Source organism: Lepisma saccharinum, chromosome 18 (genome assembly GCF_977018435.1).
Source record: "Lepisma saccharinum chromosome 18, izLepSacc3.1, whole genome shotgun sequence".
NCBI classification, from domain to species: domain Eukaryota; kingdom Metazoa; phylum Arthropoda; class Insecta; order Zygentoma; family Lepismatidae; genus Lepisma; species Lepisma saccharinum.
In genome coordinates this window covers 44,958,023-44,985,949 of record NC_139246.1, presented here as the reverse complement: position 1 = coordinate 44,985,949, position 27,927 = coordinate 44,958,023, and the positions used below count along the sequence as shown (strand labels likewise).

Sequence of the window (27,927 nt, the reverse complement as noted above, 5' to 3'; positions counted from 1 at the left end):
GTAGAAAACAAGAGAGGAGAAGGTAAGATAGACATTTAGATTGAAAGATCAGGAAGAGAAAGAACGAAATAGATGGTGAGAACAGAAAGGAAGAGGGAATAATATAATACACAAAGAAAGAGAAGATAGATATAAAATCAAAGGGGAAAAGAGAGAATTAAAAATGGGAGAGAGAGAGAGAGAGAAATGAAAAGAGAAACTAGATTGTAGAGAGAGAGAGAGCGAGAGAGAGAAAGAGAGAGACGGAGGATGGAAGATGGATTGGAATAGAAAGAGATAGAAAGAGAAAAAAGGAAGAAGAAAGATAAAAACAGAGGAAAGGCTAAGAGGAGGTCAGACGGAAAGAGAAGCAAAGAAAAGCTTAGATGGAATGAAGATAAGATGAAGAAACAGGGAGAAAAGCAGAGAGATTGGGTGAAAGAGTAATGGTACGAGAAGAAGAGCTCACATGGATTCCAGCAAGACCTTAGAATGTGAATTGAACTCTTCATGTTTCAATCGTACTATTAGGCTGAAAAAAATATATTGCGTGATCATAGAAAAACGGACGCAATCGTTACAGCTATTCTGCACGAGTTTTACCAGGAACGATAGCCTTACCTTCCTATTTGAGTTTTCCATGCATACACTTTTATGTTGCTTTATTTAACCATTCATTATTTGAGAATGCTTTGATTTCACGTTCAGGAATTCACGATACGAGAAAGGTCTTAGAATGGCAAAGGAAAAGTAACTTTGGATTGCATATCCTAGAGTAGTGAAAGCTGCACAATTGCAACTTTTCGCAGTCATCTTTTTGACCGTCATTTAATTCAGTACACAAAGTTGAAATTTTTGTAATAATGTAGCTAGTATTTGTTCTTCACCAGGAAGTGAAAAGGAATGCGCAATTTTCTTTACCTTTCTCTTGAGTCTTGACTTTTCTTACAGGGTTTAAGGCAGGGTTGTTAAAGGTCCAGGAATTTCAAATAACTTCAATTCCGGTCCAGAAGGGAGAATCAGCAAGCGAAAATGGGTTCTGAACCATAAAGAACAGTTTAATCTGTATAGTATTTCAATTCGGTCCAGGAACCATTTTTGCAGATCAATTTAAATACGGTCCAGCAACCTTTTTTCCGGATCAGTTTAAATGCGGTCCAGGAACATTTTTCCGGATAATTTTAAATAGGGTTCAAGTTCCGTATTGAAATGAAGCAATACGCAAATTGGACAGAATTTAAATTGTGCGAGAAAAAAGGTACTGGTCCTGTTGCGGAACCCAATAGAACCTTTTACAATTTATGGGTTGCTGTATCTATAACAATCCCAGGGTTGGGTAAAATGTCCAGGTATTGTAAATAAATGCAATTTCCGTCCGGGAGAGAAAATCAGCAAGTGGAAACAGGTTGTAGGCCGTAAAGTAACTTTTTATGTTTAAAGTATTATAATTTGTTCCAAGAAGCTTTTTTTCTGGATGAATTTATATACGGTCCAAGAACCACAAGAACCACATTTTGATCGAATTACTACTTTCGCAAAAGACTGGTTTTCGTTCGATTGCTACACACACACCTTCAATACAGAGTAGGTGCTAATATTTCAAGACTATTGTTTTGTAAACAGCCCATACAGAATCATAGAGATTTAATTATATTCTTGGCACCTTCCATTGGCGTAGTGATAACACCTTCGCCTTGTAACCGAATTGTTCTAAGATCGATTCCCGATGGATCACATTACAGGTGGTTCGAATCCCACTTGACACCATAACACCAGTCCTTATGTATTACATATGTTCTGTTTGTATGTATATTATATGTATTTGTATATTGTAATTAATAAATTAATGAATATGAACATAAAAAGGCGGGGGAACCGACGTCCTGGTTTATTTAAAGGCACCAGGACTTAGGCGCATATCCTCGAATGTATGCAGGAGGAGGCGAGCTTACTTCGGGGCTCCCCCCTTTTTTTAAACCATAAATCAAGTCCCGATTAACCGATCTGAGCATAAATGGACTTAAACTTTAGCAACGATTTGGTTTATTTTATTTTGCTTTCCTACCACTTTTGGCTAATTGCGAAGATGAGTGATGATGATGAAACTGATGAAGGAACACTCACAAAGAACACCAATGCCCAGGCCGAGATTCCAATCCGGGACCCTGTCTACGTAGTGCACTCTGCTACCACCCTGGCATGGAGGTCGGCACTTTCTGAAATAGAGTGTCTACTTCATGGTTTTATCTAACTCATGGTTTTGCTTGCATGGTCATTCTGAGCAATAGCGGGGTGATATGATGTATCACTATTCAACAACCCTGGGTATACCACTCTTGTAAGCCACAGCTGAAGATCCTTTGAAACGTCTTCGTCAGAAAATGCCCATTGGTTATCACAATTACGACGTACAGTGCAGTAGTTGCTTACCAAGGTCGAAGGCGTCTATAAAATACAGGCTCTTAAAACGCTTACGTAATGAAATCTCCTCTGCTTTCTTTCCAGGAGAGCGCAAGCAACTTCACGCCACTGCAAACAATTTGGAAACTACCTCAGCAAACCTTCGCCAGAGAAATCTTCGAGCAGACCCTTGCAAAACTCATTCCTAACCACTGGTTACCATGTTCTCACGCAAATACCCTTTTTCGCGTCGTAGATAAAGGGGAATCGCTGGTTTTGCAAGTTCTTCGTTCTCTTCTCCCTTTCCAGCCGACTGCAAATTGAAGCCAATTCTGTGTCAAGGAACGATGGGTCAAGCCACTTTGATCGCGGAGAAAGGGAAAAGCTCTCTGGATGGTCTTCAATGGAATGATTCATAGCGACGGTATGGAAAGACAAAAGAAAAAATCGCCTCCCTCTTCCTTTCTTGCGCCTATCTTGTATCTCACGCCGTCGCGGTTGTTGTGAAACGCTGCTAATGAGGACGTCTGTTGTGAGGGCGATTTTTATCTGCTTGATTGTTCTTTGCAAAGGCTAGTTCCTCCGTGACCTTTAGCACAGCGGCCCATGCAACAGCTCAATCCTTTCTTACCTGTACGAAGGGAACTGTCTTAAAAAGCCCCGTCTAGTTCGCTGCACCTTTTGACACTAGGTGTATTGTAGATGTATCCAGGTGTCAGGCTGGTGCAAGGAAATGACGTTCAACCAAGTAGACGGAAAGCGGTGTTCAAGTTCAGAAGATTTAGCAAATGCCTGTCTGCTGCTTTAACCCTAGTAAACTAACATATCGTAAAACCTACGATACATGATGATCATATTTCACCGTACACCACTTAGGGCAGATACAGTTGTCAACCGGCCGCTTCAGTGTTGCCACACGAAGGGAAATTTCCCTTTTGCAGGGAAATTCGAACCGAAATTTTAGCTAAAAGGGAAAAAGGAAAAATACCACAATTGCAGGGAAATTTTAAGGTTATCTGACTACATTATTACAGTTTATGTTAATTTCGAATTTCATATCCACATTTTTGTACGACAGCTTCTCCGCCTGGATTTTTGCTGGAAACCTTTTTTTGCGAACTTTTAATTTTTTTTCATTCTTGTGTATATTTTGTGAAGTTTTTAGTGAGGGTTATGTTTGGATTGAATTAAAGTTGAAATTATTTATAAGCACCAAAAATGAATCCACAAACCAGCCAGGGACATTCTGCGGAATTTGTCCATCGGCAAAGAGAAGGTTGACGTCATTGTACTGCTCCCGCTGCAACAAGCCGATCTGTGAGGAGCATCAGGGGAAAATACTCTGTGCACTGCACTAATAAACTTCAAAACAGTTTCTTTGTAATCAAAATGTTTGTGAAGGTGTATTCTAACAAGTCATGTTCATAAAAATTCAATTTTTAAATAACCTATTGGTTGTCATAGTTTTTTCAAGCGCCTCGTAAATTTTACGATACGTTGGCTTTAACGATACATTACATACACGCTAACTTTCTAGGGTTAAACGTTGATTTGATTAGTTAGCACTCACCACCTGACCACACACCAAAAATTACACCGCTCCTGAACGTGGTGCAAACGGTGCAGACACCAAATCAACGAAGTAGACGAGTCCGTATTGCACCGTGTAACCAACTACTGTCGGATTAAAAATTATAGATAGTAGAGTTGGAACTCCAATTAAGAATTATCCAGTAGACTTTCATAAAACGGGTTGCATCGAAGTTTAGCTCATTCAATTCTGTGTTAAACTATACTAATACAATTTTTAATCGATTATGTCCTTTACTTTTTATCGCCGTGAAACCAAAAATGTGCCGATTTTGTCGAGTTTTGCAAACGAGCTCTCTCTTTGAAATTCTATAAATAAGAAGCGGGTGGTTCGATCGTGATGAAATTTTAGTATCGTGCAGGCAGAAAGGTTTTAAACACAATACTTAAATTTCAGACTTTCAAAATTTGTCAAGAATCCGTTCTTATCAATTTTGCGAAACAACTTTTTCTTAGTATTGGGTAGTCCAACAAATACAATATTGGACTTGTTATGAAGCTTTTTGCATTTGTTTTTAAAATCCATTATCATTATCAATTCAAATTTTGAGACCGATTTTATACAGATTTTTATGTAATGGGTAAAGATGAACGTGGCGACACCCCACACAGCGATATCCATTGAACTGTGGGCTGTTACTGCGAGTCAGTTCGTGCAGTGTTGCAACGTTCCACATTTATATCTACATACAAACATATCAACTATGGGAGGGCCTCCCTGATGGCGCAGTGGTAGCGTCGTCGCCTTATAATCAAGGAGTCCCGGGTTCGATACCCGGTGGAGGCACAAGTGGTTGGGATTCAACTTTAAACTGTAGGTCCAGTCACGATTAGCCTTACTGTGCATAAAGTGGACTTAAAACAACAAATATAAACTATGGACAGGAGTAAATGAATTGTTGAAAGTGAATCTTGTTAGTAATTATGTGAGGTTATACATACACACACAAAGATATTGCTGTATTTTTTTATTCCATCTAGCAACCTACAGTATTCTACACATTAGGTAACACACACACACACGCACAAGATATCAATTACATAAATAAAAAAATATATATCACGAAATTGACGAACACCGTTTTGGCGAAATATTTACAGGCGATGACTTGAATATTACAAAGAAATGCATATATACGTTATGAGAGCGTTGGATTCAATTAAAAAAACAGCAATGCCGAGGCTTGGGTTAGGGCTAGTATCTCTGAGGCTTGTGGTACGTCGGTTGCAGGTTGCTCGCGCTTTCGTCCGGTTGTTGTGGCTGCGAGGCGATGAAGTCCAGCGCCCTCTGGATGGCTTCTGGGATCGGGTGCGGGGTCGGCAGGTGGTCGCCCACTGGCTGGTAACCGTTCTCGTCTGCTGTGTAGGTGATGCTGTACCTGATGCCGTCAGGAGCCGTGTAGGAATAGGACCCTTGAGCGAATTGAGCCTCCTGTTCTTCAATTCCTGGGTTCTTCAGGTAACCTGACTCTTCGGCGGTTATTTCATTGCCTGTCTCGTAGCTAAAGAAAATCATGTATTATTATTATTACTTATTTATTGATTAGAAAATATAACTTTTTTTGTTAAGATTTGTGAAACAGTTTCCTCTAAAAAATAAATATTTCGTGACGCACCTCAAGGATCGCCATTTGGTGCTATTCTATTTGCTGTTTTATCAATAATGTTACTTTATGTTTTAAATCTAGCACATCTTTGCTGTATGCAGATGTTATAATAAAATTTTAGAGTATTTTAACAAATAATGACGTAATTTAACTTCAGGCTGACCTTAATAGAATGACATATTTGCGTAACATTAATGACATGGAAATTAACTTGAAAAAGTATAAAGTTTTAAGATGTACTAAAGAAGCTCATTCTATAGTTTCTAACTATTATATTTATCAACATTAAATCTAAATGTGCAATACCCATAAAGAGTTTTGGATGTTAATAGACTCGTCTCTCATATTAGATGTGCACATTTCAGAAATTTGCAAGAGGGCAAAGAAGATGCTTCGTTATGTTTTTCTTATGGAACGTTTTTCAAGAAGATACCTGCATCTTTCATAAAGTTTAATCAGTTGAAATACTTTATACCAGGATAATATGCAGCAAGTTTAAAGTGAGTGTGAACAACATTATTCTGAATGGCTAACACATTTGAATATGTCTACCTTGGAAGAAATAGAAAAATGAAAAGCAACAATTTTGTACAGAAGATTTTATATTTTTAAATATATAGTGAATACCTTTGAATAATATATCTTATAACATTTCGAGATATTCCAGGAGGAGTATCTCAGTTCTAACATATCAAATAAGAGGCCAGGGGTTTAATAGCTGAACTTGTGGAAAGCTACAGTATGAACTTATGATCATGTGTAAGATTGTAGGATCCATTGTATTATTTTATAAATGTATATTCAATTTTGTAATGTTATATCACTTATTTTGACATAGTGTGTAGGTGGTTGTCTAATCATGCTCATCACTTAAATAAATAGTTATTAAATATTATTATTATTCGGGCAACATTTTGGAATTTATTATTATTTATTCAAAAAATTAAGTATTTTGTAAGTTTGATGTATGCGTTGAAGATACTCAGGGCACCCTTTGCTTATATAAAAACCTGTACCTTTGTAAACCCTGTGGAATTCTCCTATGTAAGTTGAAGCATTCCAAGAGACGAGGGTGACAGGGTGTGAAGTACACCAGAAAGCAAAGGTTCTGTACCCATCTACAGTACATACAACCATAAGTTGTTTAAAACCTTTATATAATATTTGTAATTATTACAAATAAACATAAATTACCCCATACTTTTTGAAGACTGAAATGTAAATATACATGGAAATGTGTATCATGATGATTGTTTGGACTTTACTTCCTTCCTTTTTACATGCGCTAACGTCTCGGAGAATAGTTTTGTTTTCGTCTTCAGAATAGCGTATTGTGCTCCACGGTCGTATGTACGTACTAGGTAGTCACTAGTAGTTTCGGTAGGAACATCTTCTTAGATGTTGTGAAGGTTAAATAAAAGGAAAAATCACGCTATGTCAAAATTTATATTATATGTATAATGAGTCTATAACTTGGTAACAGATTAAGAAGTTCAAATCAGATAAATATTGCACAAATTAGCAACACTACCTCACAAAAACGTATGCGACGAGTTAAAAGGGGTGTTTTGAAAGTAGGTGATGCTCCGTTAAGGGGAGGATCTCTGTGCTCCATGCTTTTTTGTGGATAGTTCCGAAACTCCTTATGAAGTTGCCGACTCTCCCTATGTGTATAGCCTACCGATTACTATTCGCTAAAGTTTTCCATATTAGCCGTGAGTAACATTCACCGTGTATTGCATATATATCTTTGTTATTTTATGTAACTTTTTCTGCCACTTTTAGTTAATCGCAACGATGAGGATGAGTGATGAATATATGAAATTGATAAAGGCCTATTCACAAAGAAGGTAGTGACAGGAATTGGAATTTCTGTGGTGACGTGAAAGTCGACCTCTTAACTTTCTGGCTCACTCACCTGATAACTAACACCTTGTGTGAATATATCTATGTGTGCGTGTCATATGACACATATTCACACTAGAGGATGTGTTCCATTTTCAAGTCAAGATATATATATATATATATATATATATATATATATATATATATATATATATATATATATATATATATATATATATATATATATATATATATATATATATATATATATATATATATATGGTCTTCAGCGCATTTCGGTCCGGGAAACGCAAGTTAGTCTGCCAACAGTGTCTTCCAAGCAGTTTCGAATAGTAGGTTCCTGTGTTCGAATCCCACAAGATTCATGCTTTTCGTGCAAACTCGAACCCATTATCATAAAGTTTGATAATATTATGATTAACCCAGTTGGCAACGAATTTACCCCTTACAAAGTTTGGACCGTCATCTTATGATTCCTTTCCTTCTTTTAAAGAACCACTTAACAAATAAGCTCACACCAATCCAGTGAATGAAACTGATTCCTCCCGAGGAACAGTAGGAACTATACTGAACGAAACTCCATCTGGCGGCTGACCTTAACTGTTATTTTTGTCCCTTTCTGTCCCCCAATCGTCTTCGGGGACAGTGTTGCCACATGAAGGGAAATTTCCTTTTTGCAGGGAAATTTGGACCGAAATTTTAGCCAAAAGGGAAAAGGGAATTTTGATTGAAAATATCACAAATTGAGGGAAATTTTAAGACTTCTGACTCTACATTATTACAGTTTATGTTAATTTCCAGCTTCATATTCACATTTTTATTTTTTCTGTTTCTTCTTATTTCTGCTTTCTTGAATATAAGCCTGTATCTATTTATATTTCTTTTAAGTTTATTGTACTTCGCTTTTCTGTATCTTCGGATAATTGTAACGATGAGAATTAATGGATTCCTGACCATGATTTTAAACCTGGGACATCTGACCAGAAAGCGATGAAAATGACATGTATGTGAAATATTTGTGTAACATTTATTATTCATAGCAATGGACCAACGGAAATTTTAGTACTACTGCAGCTGCTGCTGCTGCTGCTAATACTAACACTTATAATAATAATAATAATAATTAATATAATAATAAAAATTATTATTATTATTATATTTGTTTAGGTGAAGGGAAAAAATGGTACAAAAAGGGAATTTTTGTCCCTTAGAAAGGGAAATTGTGTCCTCAGATTTTGGCAACACTGTTCGGGGTGTGTGGCTCGATGGGCGTCAACAAACTCAGTTGTCAAGTAAAAGCTGAAGTGGTCACATCGCTATCCCGAAGCAACGTTGCCAAGCGTACTTCTGTTTTTGCCGGTTGTCTATTTGCGCGTTTGTAGAGTGTTTGCATGTGAAACTCCATCGTGTAAGACCACGGCTGCAGTTGTACCATCAACCACCGCTGATTTCTGGTTCTGGCAATATCGTTGCTTCTCGTGTTTTACAGTACGTTTGGCAACATGTGGTGGGCCCAATGCTCATTTGTTTCGTCCCGCGAACAAACTTTCGGCATCTTGTGGCTCGAAAATGCACGATTTCAGTCGAAGAAAATTTAACTGATCGCTGATTCGCTGTTTTCCAGCCGCCAGTTGGAGTTGTGTTCAGTATAGCATGTGGAAGTCACTCTTCATATTGCCTAACATATGAAGGAACGAAAGCGATTTTCTTAGCAACTGCTCTTCCTGCCTTCGCTCCATCGTCTTGTGGCATGGATACAATACGTCTAAGAAAATAAAGTGTGAATAAAATGAACTAAGGTTTCGGTAATGTGCAAGAGTTTATCTAGCGTGCAACCCGTTTCCGTTTATATTTTTTACTAACAGTAATTATGTGAACATAACATACCGTAATGGTGAACAAGATGGAGGGAGGGGCAAGAATGGTTCCTCCGCTGCTATGTTTTGTGGTCGTTCACTTCGAGCTGTTCTTTGTCTTGCGTCATTTCATTATGCAACCGTGCAAAATGCTGTGATCCTTACTTCTCGCACTGCTATTTTATGGACGGCACTAAAACAATGTCGTTGCGGGCGCCATGCTGACTTTCATAGCCAATAAAAATCATGAGCACATTCGATGCTCTCCTTCCGTTAGTTTCAGTGCAAAGACTTGGCTGATCTGCACAGCAGAATTAAGAACCGCCATTTTAGTCCTTCAACGACCATTTTCTTTCAAAGACCCAATTCACAACGCCTTAAAAATCAAAACGCTCCTCTTGAAACAATTGGATTTGAAAATGAGAACGTGGTTTCTAACTGCATAATTATGGAAGGTATTTGGAGTAAAGAAAATGTAAAGCTCCATATTACATAAGCTGGGTTTCGTGAAATGGTAGTAACTGGTTGGCATGGGCGTAACTAGCGGCCAGTGGCGGCAATTGCGTTCCAAAACCGGGAGGGGGGCAAGGTGCCAAAACTGGGGGGGCCAAAGACAGTATATTTCCCTTTGTAGAAACAATTTAGCATAGTGTGGGGGCAAAAGTGGCAAAACGTAGGGGATCAACTGCCCCCCCTAATCGCCGTCACTGCTAGTGGCTTAACTTGGGGGGGGGGGGCAGAATCAAACTTGAGACTTAAATTCTGGGGGAAAATAAAATTTGGGACTTAACTTGGGCTGGGGGGGGGAATTGACAAGCGTTCCATCCCATAAAAGTAAGCAGAATGACGTTGCTAAATAACTTACATTTTCGCAATAAAGAAAAATACACTTCAATACCTCGTTCCTCAGGTTCCAGAAGGTTAACAGCCGGCCCCTGTTGCGGAGTGGTTAGCACATCCCGCTACAACGACAGGGGTCCCGGGTTCGAATCCTGGCCTGGGCATTCATCAATTTCATCATATCATCACTCATCTCCATCTTCGTAAATTAACCAAAAAGTAGCACAAAAGGCGAAGTAAAATAAAGCAACTCAAATCACAAATCCAAAAGGTTAACAAAATGAACCTTAACTTTTAAATTAATGAAACCTGAAAAACCTGAAACTTGCCCCCGCCAAGTTACTCCTATGCAGGTTGGGGATCATTGTTACTCGTTTTCGTTGTGTATATTCCAAGCAAGACACTATATGCGCAAGTATTCGACAGTTCACAACTTATTTAAAATAATGCATATTATGCCAAGAATTGAAGACATACAGAGATATATTATCTCCCCGATGGCGTAGCAGTAACGTCTTTGCCTTGTAATCAAGGAGTCCAGGGGTTAATTGCAAGTAGTGGCCCCGTTTATACTGCAGGAGACCTTAGAAAGAGCGTTTCGGGGGCTAACAGCAGATGTCGCTCGCACACTATTGCCGATACTCTCGTGTCGTCTGCTCCTCAGCCGAACAAACAGGCCGAGGTAGCAAGAGGCAGAAGTCACTCACCCTTCCAGAAGGGTGCAGCGAGCTAGCTGTGGCAACCGGGCTCGCTCATTCAAGGGCCTCATTGGTTCTCGCAGACACACACCCATATTGTCGTCTGCTGCAAGCCCGCGAAGCGATCTTTCTAAGGCCTCATAGAGTATAGTTCTCTGCACTTTTTGACACTGAGTGTAGTCTAGGTGTATGCCAGTGTCAGGCTGGTGCAAGGAAATTACGTTCAGCCAAGTAGACGAATAGCGGTGTTCAAGTTCAGAAGATTCAACAAATGCCTGTCTGCTGCGTTAAACATTCATTGGATTAGTTAGCATACACCATACGCTACACCGCTCCAGAACATGGTGCAAACGGTGCAGACACCAAATACACTACTTGACATCAAATGAACGAAGTAGACGAGTGGGTGTTGCACCGTGTAACAAACTAGACGTGTGAGTGCAGAGAGAGTCAAAATGGTGCAGGGAACTAATCGGCTTCCACTTTAAAGTGTGGGTCCAGAGACCCGATTAGACTTCTGTACATAAAGTGGGCTTAAACTCCAACAAACAAACACTATTCCGATTAGGTTTCTGTGTATAGAGTCTACTTAAAACAAACTTCAACAACTAAATTTTTTTATCATTATTTACATTTTTTTCTAATTCAACGTTAACCTTAACTAACGAATGCAAAGTTAACATAGTTTTCGCACAATGCATTGTACATTTGTTATATTCACTATTTACAATCCAAATATTATGCTTATTTAATGTATAACTAACTATCTCTCTAGCCTTCTTAAACCCGAAGCTTCATGGCTGAAGCAACGAAAGCCTTCCATCTGTCCCTATCCCGGGCAAGATCAATCCAATCTTTAACATCCTTACCGATTTCCTTTAGGTCCATCTCAACATTGTCCCTCATCTTCGTCTTGGCCTTCCTGCAGGTCTCTTACCATCAGGTTTCCCAACAAGAATCCTGTAAACTCTTCTTTCCTCTCCCATTCGTGCCACATGCCCTGCTCACCTAAGTCTTCTTGATTTAATTATTTTAATAATATCTGGACATGAATAAAAATTAACAAGCCTGTGCATAAACTTACCTCCACTTGTAACTCCCATCGTGGTTGACTTCGTTTTCGTATTTTAAGATTGGGATTGGAGTCGTGCTTGGTCCTTGTTGAGGAGCTGCCAGGGACAGTCCAATGAAAGCAAGGAGAATGACCTGTAAGGAACATCAAGCTATTAATTGGATTTGCATGTACAGGCTGTTTCAATAAAAATAACTGAAAGTATCCAAAAAACACCAAGTTCAGTTGCCTTTTTATTCAAACACCATGTATTTGAATGTAGTTGTATTTGAACATGTAGTTGAATTCGTTTATTTTAACATCTTTACAGGCAATTGTAAAATGGTAAAACTTTCATGTACAGAACTCTTATATGTGCAAGACCAGTCGACATTTATATATAAACACAGTAGCGCGTAACAATTATTTTGGAGGGATCCTGTATCTCCCTAAAGAATTTGACAAGATGTAAGATTTCGCTGTTCGAAGAATAGTTTCATTAGCTAAGTGCATAAACGTTTCTTCTGTCAACACTTTCTATAGGGTGTTCCGTATTGGACGCTGAATTAGAAAATTAAATAAAAGTAGGGAAAATATGAAAATAGTTATATTTCACATATATGTAAGCAGTAACATCTCCCATTTATGTATGAAAGACAATGTGAGGCGTATGTCTACCCCTACTGAGTCTGCATGCATTTATACGCTCCACATGCCCGATGCCTCCAATCACCCGTATGATTTCCGCCTTCAGTTTCAAAAGGATTCGTGGTTTGTTGGCGTACACATGTTATTTCACAAACTCCGATAAGAAGAAATCACAGGGTGTAAGATCACACTCCACCTTCCAAAACCCACACCACACAGTCGTTCTCAGCGCATGGATGGATTTCTATCTCCTGGATTCGAGGATTTTCGGAAGGAAACCACAACAAACGAGCCAAAACAATCGAGGCTACATTAATCGGCATGACAACAAATGCCAACATTGGTAAGAACAGGTCTGCTAACCTTGAAACAAAACAATAGCACTCGATTCAAATTCGGCGTCTATACGGAACACCCTCTATCTATCCTAAATAATCATAACAAGCATTATATTATAAAACTACATTGTAGCACAAATTTTCTCACTTAATATTTTTGCTGTTGGAAAAATTTATGAGGAAAGATAAAACTAATTCAAATGCGTGCAAAACAATATATAATGAAGCCTAGAGCTTATATATTACTTAATTGTGCATGCTTTTAAATCCTCTTAAAAGGTATCTTGAAAATACCCGTACAATTAGTAAAAAATTATAAAATATTTAGCAAATTTCTTTCAGCGGTACATGGTAATGCAAATGTATTTTATAAACGATATATACATAATGTGTGTGTGTGTTTATGTGTGTGTGTGTGGGTAGATTGAAGTTTATACCGACAAATCGAGCTACTCGGTAGGACGTCTGACTGCGTCGCGGGAGACCCGGGTTCCATTCACGGGGTGGGTGATCAAAGGGTCGGAATTTTTCCGGCCTTGTTCCCACATTAAGCGGATCCGCGACTCACCCAGCCTGGGGTTTAAAGGCGAACGGAGCGTGGTGCTGACCACATCACCTCGGAAATAGCTGAGCTCGAGAATGTGTGGGATCCTACCGCCGCATCCCTTAAATATTCCTTCAAGGCACGGTACTTAGCCTTTTGCTTCACGGGGAACATTACCTTCACCTTACCGACAATTCAAAAACGTTCTTGCGCCCCATTATAAACATACTCCTATCGAGTACATGCCTCGAGAAACAACTTTATGAGTAACGTTCTCTAACTCCTTACCTGTTAAATTCTGAAGATTATTCGCAATTTGAATATTCCGATATTGATAATTTGTTTCTACATGAATTTTCAAGTACCAGTTCCCAATTGTATGGGGTCATTCCATATTCATGTCACTTCACCATTTTAAAAAAAATATCAATAAGATGAGCACTTAGTTCTATATCTTATATTTATAGTTCCATATTTTGATTATCCTAAGATAGCTTCTGAAAATATCTCATCAATCTCATTCATGCTCCAAGGCATGGCATACTTGTAATAATAGATAGTCCTATCCTAAAAGTTATTGAGACATGCATGAAGGGGTCTGTGAAATGTTATCAGCTAGCTGTAAATGATAAATTTTCTTCCTTGTCGAAATGTCTTGGATTAAAGTTATATTAAAGTATTACTTTTTCACTGCAAATCATCATGTAAAGCGTAGAAATTATTATTTTGTAATGTACTGCAAGTGGCGGTCTCTGCATTTTCTCATTAAATACATGGTAATTAAAATGCATTTATCTAAACACTATGATGGTGTAGGCAACTATACATTTCTAGTTATTGTCATTCATAGATGTCGCGATGAGTTTCTGGCATCATATTTTCTTTGTATTTCACTCCGTTCATAACAAAAATCTACAATGAATGTCATAATAAATTAAAAAGTATTCAACTAAACGTTCTCCAAATTTATGTAATCGCTAAAATGTAATAATTTGTTCTATATTATTCTTTCGTTTAAAGGGGTTGTTTAAGAAAGTAATTTATTCTGTGTTATTATGCTAGTCGATATTATTATTTATTTATTTATTTATTTATTGATAGAGCTCAACAGGCCGAGCCCAATTATGGTGCTCTAATTACATAATATTACTACAATAAATTCAGCGTTCCAGTAATACTATTTTTTAAATTGTATAAACTCATTGCAAAAATATCGATTGTGTTATTTACACATGAAACTGTGTTGAAAGAGTTGCACGCTCTCCACACCGGAGAGGTAGAAAGAATTGACGTTTTCGCTCTCTGGCAATGAAAGATTTTGTGCTTGGGACGTGTCTTGGAACTGGGAACATTAAATGATACGGCTGATAATAAGTTGGAATCGTCTATTATACCGTTAATTACTTTATACAGAAAGAGCAGGTCATTTACTTGTCGTCGGAGTGCTAGTTTGTTGAAGTTGGTCTCTGAGACTAGATTATCGTATGAATCGAAACCTGGATATTCTCCACAGGCTTTGAATTTGAGATATCTAAGAAACTTGGACTGAATACGTTCTAGTCTATGAATTAAATTTATTTGAGTGGGATTCCAGATTACTGACGCATATTCTAGTTTTGACCGTACGAGGGAATAGTAAAGTATTTTCACTGGTTCTATTTTCGTGAAGTCGTGGCTTGATCGGATTATAAAACCTAAGTTTCTGAAAGCGTCGTTAGTAACAGTTTCAATATGCTTATTAAATTTGAGCTTGGTGTCGAAGGTCACTCCGAGATCTTTAATTTCATTTTTGCGCGTGATTTGTACATTTTTAATACGGTATGGAAACACACAAGATGCTTTGCGTTTTGTGTAAGTGACTACGCTGCATTTTGTTTGGTTAAGATCCAACTTGTTACTTTCACACCAAGAGATCACTCTGTCTACATCTTCCTGCAGTTTTAAACAGTCTTCAGAGGTAGTTATTTCGTGGAAAAGCTTAAGATCGTCGGCGAAAAGCAACTTTTTAGAATTTTGTATGCAATTGGGTAAGTCGTTGATAAGTAATAAAAACAAAAGCGGTCCAAGATTGGACCCTTGGGGAACACCAGAATATGGTGTGAAGGGGCGACTTTTGATTTTCCTGTATATTACAGTTTGCGTTCGATCGGCTAAATATGAAGCAAAGACATTTAAAGTATTAAGTGAAATATTGAATGAAGCAATTTTCTGTAGTAATATATCATGATCAATTTTGTCAAATGCCTTAGTAAAATCGGTGTATATTGCATCGACTTGTCCTGTGTTATCTAGTACATTGCATGCGTAATGGGTAAAGTTAGCTAAGTTTGTTACGGTAGACCTCTTTGGAGTAAATCTATGCTGATAAGGAGAGATAACTGGATTGACGTGTGCTAACATCCTCTTGTAAATAATTTGTTCAAATATTTTAGCAAGACTAGACAGGATTGCTATCGGTCTATAATTTTCTAGGCTTGATCTTTGGTGAGACTTGGGGATAGGACAGAGGGACGATGTTTTCCATCTTGAAGGAAAAGTATTGGTATCGAGGGAAAGGTTAAAAATTTGCAGCAAGGGATATTTTAAAATATCGCAACATCCTTTAACTATATATGGTGGTATGTTGTCAGGGCCGGTCGTTGATTTGGATTTCAAATTCTTGATGGCAGCTTCTACTTCGCTTACGCGGATGTTGCGCAAAGTGAAAATATCAAGTTGTTCGTTAGCAATTTTTATTTTCAGATTATTTACGTCATATTTAGCTCTTTCGGCTGCGTACACAGAATGAAAGTAAATTGCAAAGGCATCCGCGATGTCATTTTCGTCTGTTAATATGTCTGCGCCGACTTTAATAGCTTCGCAGTTTTGATGGGACTTTTTACTTTTGATATAGGACCAGAGCATCGACAAACCCCGGAAGGAGATTGCACACAAACACCACCCAGCTCCTGAAGCAGTAGAATTGAGTTTGTCAGATCCTTCTGTGTTATTATGCTAGTCGATATTATTATGGTCGAGACTACAGCATCGACAAACCCCGGAAGGAGATTGCACACAAACACCACCCAGCTCTTGAAGCAGTAGAATTGAGTTTGTCAGATCCTAACAGTAAAATTCGGCCCTTGTAAGGATCACTAACAATGTCAGCCCTTTTTAGAACCACAAAGTTGACCCTTTTCAGGGCCAGCAACAACGACCTGAATCAAGCTACATTTACAGATGTCCGCTGCAACCAGAATCACCACTACAATCAACAAAGCCGACTGGAGTCAAGGAAACGTTAGTCCTATCACCAATCCCCCATATAAGAGATGGTGATGATGATGATGGTGGTATGGTCGAGAAGGCATGGAAATCAGGTGAAAAGTCTCTTCTCCTTTAAGTGGAAATTTTGATACAGACTCTTCATAGTGATCCTTACGATAATAAGTTGTTGTCTGAGCCCAACGTGGCAAAATGGTTAGGGTTCTCGGCTTTGGTGTGACTGGTCCGGGTACGATTCCCAGTGGGAGCTATTAATATTTAGGTGTAGACCCAACATAATGAGAACACTTCTTCAAAGCAATTGTTGCGTACTCCTGTCTCGAAAGCCAGATAACAGTGGCGATGGGACTTGTTGCGCTAACATGTAATTGCAACCCATTGGAAAGCTGCTTGGCTCTTCATTGGCTGTTGAGTCATAATGGTGGTGTTGCTGTTTCGAATCGAACTCGAGTAATAACACATGCGCTTACTTCCAACCTTGATTGAATCTTAATGGAACAAGGACATTACCTATTCGGAAACAAGATACACTGTGTATGAAATAGGGCATTGAATTTATCTTGAACTCTGTATTCTTTTGTTTTATGTGTGAGAGGAAAACGTCATCATATTAGCCTTGTCCTCCAAGGGATCTAAAGCATGCATGCACAATTTGGCTTGGGAAACTTTCGTGTACTTCACGCGTAAATAACAATAATAAATAATAAGCTGGTAAGTGGGAAGAACACTGCAAATTACTTTAATCTACAAGGCCATCGACTAACGCCAAATTGGTATCCTGAAACGTGTGGGACACCTTGTATAGTTGAAGTTCTGATTCGAACGCCAGTTCGGCATCTTTGACAGCTCGAGAAGCGCTGTTGTAAATTTTACCTGCAGTGTTTAGACATTCAACACGAACTTCGACGAGGTTACACCCCAAGGTCTGCGCATTGTAAACAAAAAATAGCACAACAAAATAACACAACGTAGCAAAGATAACCGCCACCTCACGTTATGAAATCTCTATAGAATTAATTGGCAACATCGCATTTATGTCACGTGGACTTGACAAGTACTGTCAGTTCCTACAACGGACGCTATTGGTGGGAAAGGTTTGAGGGCAGGATAGACAGGGCTTAACGTGAACTTGACATGTGGTTGTCAAAGGGAAACCGATCTTTTGGAACTTTCGTTGGAGTAAAGTGACGTTCGAATCAGGACTTCAACTGTATGCGTCACCCTTAATAAAAGCCAAACACTCAGATCTCTAAATGCTCGTTATGTGCGTTGCCTAACTTCACGGTGATGAGTGAATTTCAGAAGAAAATGATTGATTAAAATCGACAAGGAGTTAGGTTAGTACATGCAGAGAAGCGAGTATTTCAAGTGTCTCATTTTTTAAGAACCTGGAATATTCGCGCACGGAAATTCCGCGGTGGCAGATTTTCGATCTCGCCAGCATAAATTCCCCAATTCGAGTCCCTGCCGAATGTCCATTCGTCAATTTCATCTGATTATTGCTCATCCATTGGTCATAATAATTAACCAATGGTATCAGGAAACAGACGTAAAATAAGAAACATGGAAGCGTCATAACATATTTTGGCTATTATATGTCTATACATATTTGCTAAAGGCAAAATTGCTTTGAAAATTATCACGATTTTTCATTTCATTTTGCCTTACAACGCGAATTTTTTCTTTAATTCTTGCATTTTCTTTTTAGATGCGAATCGTTTGCAGTATACAGTGCCATCTTTCGGCAAAATTTGGAATTACCAAATTTTCCTTTTATGATGTACGGGTGCAAATTCAGACCTTTGCTATACAAATTTTGTACGAAAGGTGCATGTTCTTCACAACAATGAGAATGTAATAAACAATAATGATAGCAATACATACTGAAAGTAAAGTTCCCCTGTTATCTCATCAATGAAATAGAATTTTCATAATTATTTATGTTGAGCTGGTATTAGGAAACATGCGTAGGTATTTCTACCATATTTGTTCATATCAGTGAATTAAACCAGATGGCTCTGCTTGCGATTTGACATCCAAAATATGGTTTCTTTACTTGGATTACAATAATTATTTTTATTGACAATGTCTACAAGACCGTTTTAATGTAGTTCTTATTGTGAGGAAATTATTTGGAAAATATCAGAATGAAGAATAATGCTACTCGGAATGACAGAGGGATTTTGCGTAAATTTGATCTGATACTTTGGGCAGATATTAAGATGACAAACTGTTCATTCAAGTAATTAATATCACAACTGAAATGAAATTTTAATGATTTGTAGAACTATATTATAAGAACGTCCACATTATAAACTATCATAAATTATTTTCTATGGTGTTTTCAGCTGACATGCTTTAGCTCAATAACAGTTACATCGAAAAATAAGATCGTTCACCATACTTTGTATATATAGTCATTATCATTTACTTTACGCTGCATTTTCCCACTCTAAACGCACGGCCATGAAAATTGGCGGCTGTGCAGAATTGCGCCGGTGCCACATGTGGGAAAAGCAAAGTGAGAGCGGGACAAAAGTCGCTGGTTGCAGACCACTGTGTGGCACCGTCAACCGTGCTGCGTTGCCAGTCCGAGCGTCAGACCAACCTCTCTCCGGGGCACTTTTGTGTCATCCCTGACCTTTCGAACAAATTCTGTCAGTTTGTATCACATGGATTACGAAGACCAACTCTACAACGAGATCTTTCATTCTCTTAAACCTCCTAACACACGGGTTTGTGCTCTGACGTGGCAACAGCGCGAATTTCTGCAACCCGCCTCATTTCATGGCGAGGCGTTTAGGTTAATAGCGTCACAGAAAAAGTGGAGAAAAATCGGGACGGATGGTGCCAGCAAGTGAAACATGTATCCATGGCAACAAATGTAATTTTTCATCTCTGCCACCTCACAACAGATTTCAATTTTTAATCTTCTTTTTTAATAAAGCCAGACTTGTTTCTTGCTATACAACTTGAAAACGTATTTGTCAGATATGAAACTGAAAGTACACAAAATTTGAGCATTTATTATTGTTTGAAAAAAAAGTATTAACACTTTTCTTTCATGAGCTCGTGAATTGGAAATCTGTATCGTTCCAAATCTTCTTCTTTAAATTTTTCACGGCATCTTGGAAGTGGTAAAAAGGTGCATATACCACCATGCCATGATGGCATATTTAGGGGATGGATGGTAGGGTTCCACACATTCTCTATCTCGGCCATTTTGGAAGTGATATGATCAGCACCACGCTCCGACTGCCCTTACCTACCAGGATTGCCCACAGATATCAATTGTTTTGAGGTGGGGTGAGTCCAAGAGCCGCATTATACGGCAACGAGGCCGGAAAAATTTCCACTTTAGGTCATTCAGCTCGGGAATCGAGCCCGGGTCTTCCGCGTGGCAGTCAGACCCCCCTACCGACTAGCAGAGGAATAAAATAATTGATAAAGTATTTTCAGAAAAAAGTGAATTTAATGTAAATATTGGCCGCACAAAAAACCTATATTGTTGTTGAATGGGAAGAAATCACTATCAAGCAAAATCAACAGCAATTAGTGAATTAAAATTTATGTGGAGTCACGGCTGAAACAATAATCTTCGAGAAATATACTTGCGCATAGAAGTTTAGGTTATTTTTATATTATTTTTTCGTTAATAATAATATAAATAGTAATTCACATTTATCTCTCCGCAAACAAGAGTGCATGTGCATTGTAAATACATTATTTACCTGTCATACCCAAATCCAGCATGTCACCCCTCTTCCTCAAAACAGAAACTTTAGTTTACACACTGAACATACATGACAAAACCAGATGACAACACGTTCAAAAGCATAAATATTAGCGCTCACACACATGTACTAGTTAATTATGTGGAACCAGCATTAGTACTTTGCAGCTTTCTTTGACCCATGGGGGGGGGTTTAAAGTGCATATAAATGCATATTTAAGGTGTTCGTGCATATTTACTGCGTAAGCGCATATAAATGCATATTACGTGAAAAAATCATTAAATGATAGTTTTTTTTTTAAAATATATTTGTTTACTTGGTTAATGTTTCGTCTGTGGAGTGTTTCTGAGAGTAAAATTTTCAAGCACAGGTGTTCGAAAACCCTGTTTATGCGCTGCAGTCCCCCCCCCCCCCGTCCCTCGCGCATACCTGGCAATGACACAGAGAACACGTGCATCCCCTCCCCGGCCTTCGTCCTTGGGCTATATAAGGCAACGGAGATTTTTGCTCGTAAACAGTCTGTACTCCGTTGAATTAGTGTAGTTTGCATTGTGTGAAGATGCCGAAGGAAAAATCATCGAAGATTGTTTTACTGAAATAATGGATTATAGGAGAGTGAAAGCTGTGCTACAAGGTGAATTAACAGAACTATTACAAGATCTCACGCCAGAGGACATAGCTGCATTGAAATATTGTCCAGTGACAAGTTGTAGTGTGGAGCGCACCTTTTCTTCATACAAGGATATAGCCTACTAGCTGATAAACGGAAAAAAATCACTATAAGCAATTTAGAGAGATAAGTTGTAGTGCACTACAATTTACATAAATTCAAAACTACTTAACGATTTTCGTTATATTGTGTTTAACAACTGGAAATAGTAAATTCAATGTAATACAAGATTTTGCAACCTTACTTGACATGGAAGCTGTTGTTACTTCGTCTTTAACTTCAATGGTCACTATGTGTGTGTAGTACTTAAAAAATAAATGTATTTCGAGGATTTTTTTGTGCCTATATTTTTCCTTTAGTGCATAATTTGCATATTTGAGTGCATATTTTACTTGTTTTTAGTGCATACATGCATGCATATTTTCCACTTTTTTAGTGCATATTGATCAGCACTCTACTCATGACAATCGCTACATAACCGGAACAGAATGTTCTAAATAGCCTTCGTGAAAATAATCAAATGGACTAACATTTATAGCTCGTCTTCAATTGCTTGGTAATAGAGTGTGTACTGTATTATGCACTAGCTCAAATAATTATGTGTTAATATAAAGAGAAATCGGGAACACTGAAACAACGTTAAGTAATCTTCCAATCCTTGTGTTTGTTCTGTAATTACAAATGTAAGTAAATCTCAAACAGGTAAAGTAACATTGTGTCAAGATTATATAAAGTTACTTTGCATGATGATCTTGAATTTGTTGTGCGAAGTACTACTTTTATACCGGGTGGTCCAAAAGTTCCGGAACGGTCACATATCGTGAGAAATACACATCGAATCGGAAAACGAAAAAAATACGTGTTTAATAAGTGAAAGAAAGCTATTCAATGATATCACACTTGATTCACCACCCCCACCCCCTGGGGGTGAGGCGGGGGGCAACTGTGAAATTTTAAATGGAAACCCCCATTATGTATTGTAGAATCGGAAAGAGAACTTCATTCCTAGTCCAACGAGCTACCAACCATCCTCCTAGCTCACTTAGGAACGGAGATCAGGAATTAGGAATTTTCGCCAAAAATAATAATAAAAAAAAAATCGAAGGGACGTATCTCTGCCCCTAATTGAGCTAGAATGAAAGCAATTGCAGATTCGGAATCTGCATGTGATCGTAGATCCCCCCTTTCCATATACTCTATTGAAAGGTCTTGACGTTCATTCTAGCTCAATTAGGTTTTCTTTCCGATTCTACAATACAAAATGGGGGTTTCCATTTAAAATTTCACAGTTACCCTCCGCCTCACCCCCCAGGAGGCGGGGGGTGGTGAATCAAGTGTGATATCATTGAATAGCTTTCTTTCACTTATTCAAGACGTATTTTTTTGTTTCCGATTCGATGTGTATTTCTCACGATATGTGACCGTTCCGGAACTTTTGGACCACCCGGTATATACACAGAACGCATATACATAACAACAATGAGTCGGCGAGTAATAGTAGATTGTGATTTTTCAGTCTCTCTGCTTCACCATATTTGGCCCATTTTCCGGAAAGGATATGTCAAAAATTTAAGTTTTCTGTTATATAAGTTTAATGTTTTCCATAGCATTGTGGCAGAAAGTAGTGTGTTATGAATTTCATGACAGTTAATATGTATAGAGACCGTTATACTCACCGGCAGTACAAATAGGACACATAGATCCTCAATATATTAGATTTCCTGCAAGGAGTGAAGTGTGTTGCCTAACTTTACGGCGTGGTAGAAATTGCGATTGAAAAGTTACTATTAAAATGCACTTATCGCCTTACAGTTAGGCAACGCACATTGTTATGTCCGGTGACTGTATATTGATAGGTTTTTATCTCAATATTGTTTTCCCATAACACTTTTCGAACAAACTAACCTTTTTTAAATCACAAGTTGGGCCCACTCGATCATGGTTACGCCCCCGTCTCAGAATGGTCTTATTGATTGAGTTAGTGTTTTAAGTCCACTTTATGCACAGTAAGGCTAATCGGGACTGGACCTACGGTTTAAAGTGGGATCCGAACCACTTGTGCCTCCACCGGGTATCGAACCCGGGGCTCCTTGATTACAAGGCGACGTCGCTAACACTGCGCCATCGGGGAGGCATAAGATGGTCTTATGCAAACGAGTATAAATACATAACAAAACACAGAAGAAAACAGTGGTTGCAATTCAAGTTCCACTCAGTGTGTTGTGTTTTTAGAGATTTGTATCAATTGGTATTCTATTTTCTGTATACACTCGATTCCCAAGCGACATTGTTGTCATGGCGAGCGAATCATCCAATTGGTAATCCAGCCAACAACGTCACGATCCTCCTTTGTGAACGGCCTGGCATTCAGCGCCAGTATCTGTTATCGATTCATGATGGCAACCTTTTGGTCAATTGCCGATGCCATCGCAAGTTCCGGGACGTGATGTCATTAGTTCGGGGAACCCACGAAAACGTAATTTATTCGCCTTATCTTTCCTTATGCGAACAATTCTTGTCAGTTTTTGTTTGTACAAAGGAAGTGGATCAAAAGGCACACACCAGAACTGAACGTCACAACTGAAGAAGAAACATTTTTTACTTGTAGAATGTACAGTTTGTGTGTAGCTTATTGCCCATTTTATTCGACAAGGCTACACCGGAGCGGTTATACTACGTTCATGAGCCTAACTTCGAGGGTAGTGGCAGAATCAAACTTGGGACTTAACTTTGTGGGCAGAATCAAACTTAGGACTTAATTTGGAGGGGCAGAATCGAACTTAAAACTTAACTTTTGTTGCAGAATCAAACTTGAGACTTAACTTTGGAAGGCAGAATCTTAACTTGGTAGGGTAGAATCAAACTTAGGGACTTAATTTGGAGGAACAGAATCAAACTTGAAACTTAACTTGGGGGGGGGGGGTAGAATCAAATTTGGGACTTAACTTTTGTTGCAGAATAAAACTTCAGACTTAACTTTGGGGGGCATAATAAAACTTAGGACTTAACTTGGGGGCCAGAATCAAACTTGGGAGTGAACTTTGGGGGGCAGAAGCAAACTTAGGACTTAACTTTGAGGGGCAAAACCAAATTTGATACTTAAATTTGAGGAGCAGAATCAAACTAGGGACTTAACTTAGGGAACTATTTTGCTAAATAGCTTACATTTGCGCAATCCCAAAAAAATATTATTCAATACTTTGCTCCTGAGGTAGCAGGAAGTTAAGAAATTTATCTTTAACTTTAAATTTAGTAACCCCCGCCAAGTTAAGCCTATGAATACGTTTATGAAAGTTGCACTGGAATCTCATTCGAAATCAATAAGGCTTTCATTACGTTATACATTCATCTAAAGAAGTTTTCATTTTTGATACTAGTGTTCTAAAGTTTACAATATTCAAATTTCCCTCATCATTCTGGAAAAACCGTTGTGAATTTCTTGCCGCCATAAACCCATTTTTCTGTTACTTAAATTTATTGATTTTCTTTCTGAAATGCTTTATATCGGTGTTGTTTTTCAAAAATAATGAAAAACCCTGTAAGAATAGTATTTGAGATACTCAATTACAACTGCATTGTTGGTAATATTTGAGACATTCGTAAATAACAACGATTAGCTAATATAAAGTTTTAGTAAACAGTGGCAGCTTAACAACTATTTTTGTGATAAATTCTGACAGTTTTACTAAGTAGATGTCTTAACTGCAATAACATGAAGCAAGTAGATAATAAAGAACAATGTTTACAAGCAAGTATTTCTCTAAACAGAAATTTGCAGCCCTTAGGCCACCTATGGGCAATAATTTTAAAATTTTCAAAAAATTCACTCAAGCTTATGTACTCTCTATAGTATTCATTGATAACGTACATCTATGAAGTTCAACAATTCAGAATAGTGGTCAAATACTTCTTAATTTGTAGTAACGACTATCTTGAAAATAAAATGTGAAGTGGCAATCAGGCACAGACATAGAAGGGGGTTATGGGGCTACAGCCCCGGGCCTCCACTTGAGAAAATATCATTTTGAATGACAAAATTTTAAATTTTGGATATTTAAAATGTCCGTCATATATTTGCCTGAAAGTTGTATTTAGAGGGAGGGACAGCTTCGGGCCCTCACATATATCGCAACATGGTTAGAAGAATCATGTGATATGAAAACATTCGCATGGAATTTCAAAGGCCATGTTTACTAACAGTAAAGATGGTACTTTTTCAAAACATATAATAAAAACATAAGATTTTGATGGATATCTTCTTGTTAGGAAGATGTTTTTCGTATTATTCAAGATCGTTCTAAATTCAAGAGGTGGTAGCGTGATTTCCGAGCAAGTAATATACACTATGAAGTCCATTTTGTAATGGCAAAGTGTAAAAGAAGAAACGTCACTTACACACACCAGTACAGAAACTTTTGCAATGTGAACATGCAGCACATATAAAAAGTACCCACCAGCTTCATGTCGACGATAGCAAAGCCTTTTGAGATGTCGGTGTCACCACAGAATTGAAGGTCCAATGACTAAAAACTCCGAGCGGTTGGCTGTATTTATATACGACATCCAAACTCCCCGCCGCCACTATGGGGATGAGCGGTGACCTCCTTTCGTTGGGAGCGACTTGGGAAAAGCTCTTACAAACACGATACGCTCCCGAGAGGGGGGTAACCGTTGTGTGCTGAAGAGCCTGTGAATGGTGTATGTGTGCGCGCGCGCGCACGTTCCTCGCAAGACGAAGAATTCATAATTGTGAAACAATAGAATTCATTGTGAACGGGATATATGCAAAAAATGAGGAAATAAAAGAAATGCAAGGCGAGGAAAAAGCGAAATTGTATCGCGTTCCCATTTGGTTTTTCGCCAATGGAGCACGAGCCATTAAAAAGGTTCCCGCCAATGGGAGCCATTTTTGTTGTAGTCAAAACACGTGCCAATTATGTACCTACCACACACGTTTTCTCTACCCAAAATGTCTTAATGAAGAACTCGGGACGTCCTCTTTCACAATTTGATCCTTCTTTGACCTCTTTTCATCTACTGTTTATCTTTCTCTCTGCAAATGCCAATAGGGCCAATCAACGCAAAATGGCCGTTTTCCCGCCTTTTTTCACTACCCGTTGAGTTGCAAAGGGCTACCATGACCCGTATATATCAATCAAATCGTTCGGCGATACCGCATCTTATTGTGTGAGTATTCATGCTCCTTTGTCCCTTGGAAAATAGGGAAGAAAATGTTGTAAGCATCGAGTGTCATTGAACAATCGCATTGTTGTGCTATCAGGCGAGAGACCGTGGACAGGATTGTTGCGGGATTGCGGTTGTGCGAGCACGTGTTTATTTAGCAGGAAATCACGAACAAAAGAATGGCGCGCTTTACGCTGATGGGATAGACATTTATTGAAATGCTTCCTTACAGCAGTTTTAATATGTCAGACAACTGGGCGTAGACATCACTTGACTAAAGGAAACTCCATTGAAAGTATTTAATCGGGATGTAATGTGAATACTCCATTATAAGAAACGAACTGTGGGTTTCAGGTTCAAATCACACGACGAACTACTTTCCCTTTCACACTGTCATATCAAACGTGGGACGAATAACACTAATCTCCATTTACTAAGTCACTATTTATTCGTCACTCATCCTTACTCTCTAGTGCACACTACAAAGCCTGCGGTGATAGGTTCGAATCCTGAGTTGGGCAAAGCATCGGCTTTATCAATTCATCCCCATCGTGGTGATTAACTCAAGTACAAAAGAAACATGAATCTACTACAATACAAACACCTTCCTTTCTTATTTTTTTTTATAACTGCAATGCTATTTTAAAAATTCTTGACATCACTTTGACATTAAGTTGAAATTAATGTTGAACTGTTTTAACCCATATCCTATAATTATATCAGAATTTTTTTATTTTAATTTTTCTGTTCTTGTATTCCTTGAGTAAAATTGAATAATCATTACGCAAGTGGCGCACCAGAAGAGGTCAGGGGAAAAAATCGCCCCCTAGTCGACCAGCCTGCCCCTTTGCAAAGAAAAAGTAGACAAGTAAAAACTTTTTGAGCCAAAATAGTCATTCTTGTATGATACGAAATGCACCTGCCCCCAACACCATGAAACTATTCCCACTTCCTCTATTCACTTTTTCTAACGCCTTCACTGTATTACGCAGTAATTGTTGAACGCCAAACTTTAACTTTACACCTCATCAAACGGAACAGCAGCTGAAGAAACACCCTTTGACGCATTTCTCTGTGAATTTAGAGCTGCAGAAAGTTCAGCATATAGAATTTATGAATTTTCATGTGCTACTCCATGGATTAGGCAATACATGGAGTATTTGATCCAATTGTGATACATTCTGGGTTCTGGGTTCTGTGTGTTACAGTAAAAAATATGTAAATAAATAAATAAATAAATAAATCTGTAAACTATTAGATAATCATCCTTTTGGCATGTCTTACATATTAATTGATTGATTGATTTGCTTTATTTTACTTCGCTTTTTGTGCCACTTTTGGCTAATTTGGGAAGACGGGGATGAGTGATGACATGGATGAATGGACAGAAAAGGGGGGAATACCCGGAAGATGACCACCTACACCCGCATGCATTCGAGGGTATGCGCTTATGTTCTGGTACCTAAAAAGACCAGAACGTCTTTATTTGGTGCAAAGAATACATGGAAATACATTCCTGCAAGTTACAATGTAATCCACATGATCTGGTACCGGGCTTGTTTGGTAGTCCAGAACAAACTCGGTTTACAAAGTTTCTTATTATGATACTTGTTTTGTGGTCGTTTTCTTAGGTTTGTAGTGTGTGTTTCAGTACGTCA

The 27,927-nt window shown here is 38.3% G+C and overlaps 1 protein-coding gene across 1 annotated transcript; it reads right to left on the bottom strand.

Annotated features, from left to right (window-relative positions):
- Positions 1-4,922: 4,922 nt before the first annotated feature.
- Positions 4,923-25,703, bottom strand: LOC146002045 (endocuticle structural glycoprotein SgAbd-8-like). The gene is made up of 3 exons (XM_083139757.1): positions 25,540-25,703; positions 11,921-12,042; positions 4,923-5,471 (listed from the first exon to the last, which is right to left on the bottom strand). The coding sequence occupies exons 1-3, from the start codon at positions 25,546-25,548 to the stop codon at positions 5,165-5,167; spliced, it is 438 nt and encodes a 145-aa protein (XP_082995883.1). The 5' UTR covers positions 25,549-25,703; the 3' UTR covers positions 4,923-5,164.
- Between the last annotated feature and the right edge of the window lie 2,224 nt (positions 25,704-27,927).

Bases quoted from the DNA above. Each gene is read 5' to 3' on its own strand.
- LOC146002045 (XM_083139757.1), bottom strand. The intron at 5,472-11,920 runs GTAAGTTTATGC...GATTTTCTTTAG, and splicing joins GATGGGAGTTACAAGTGGAG to CTACGAGACAGGCAATGAAA.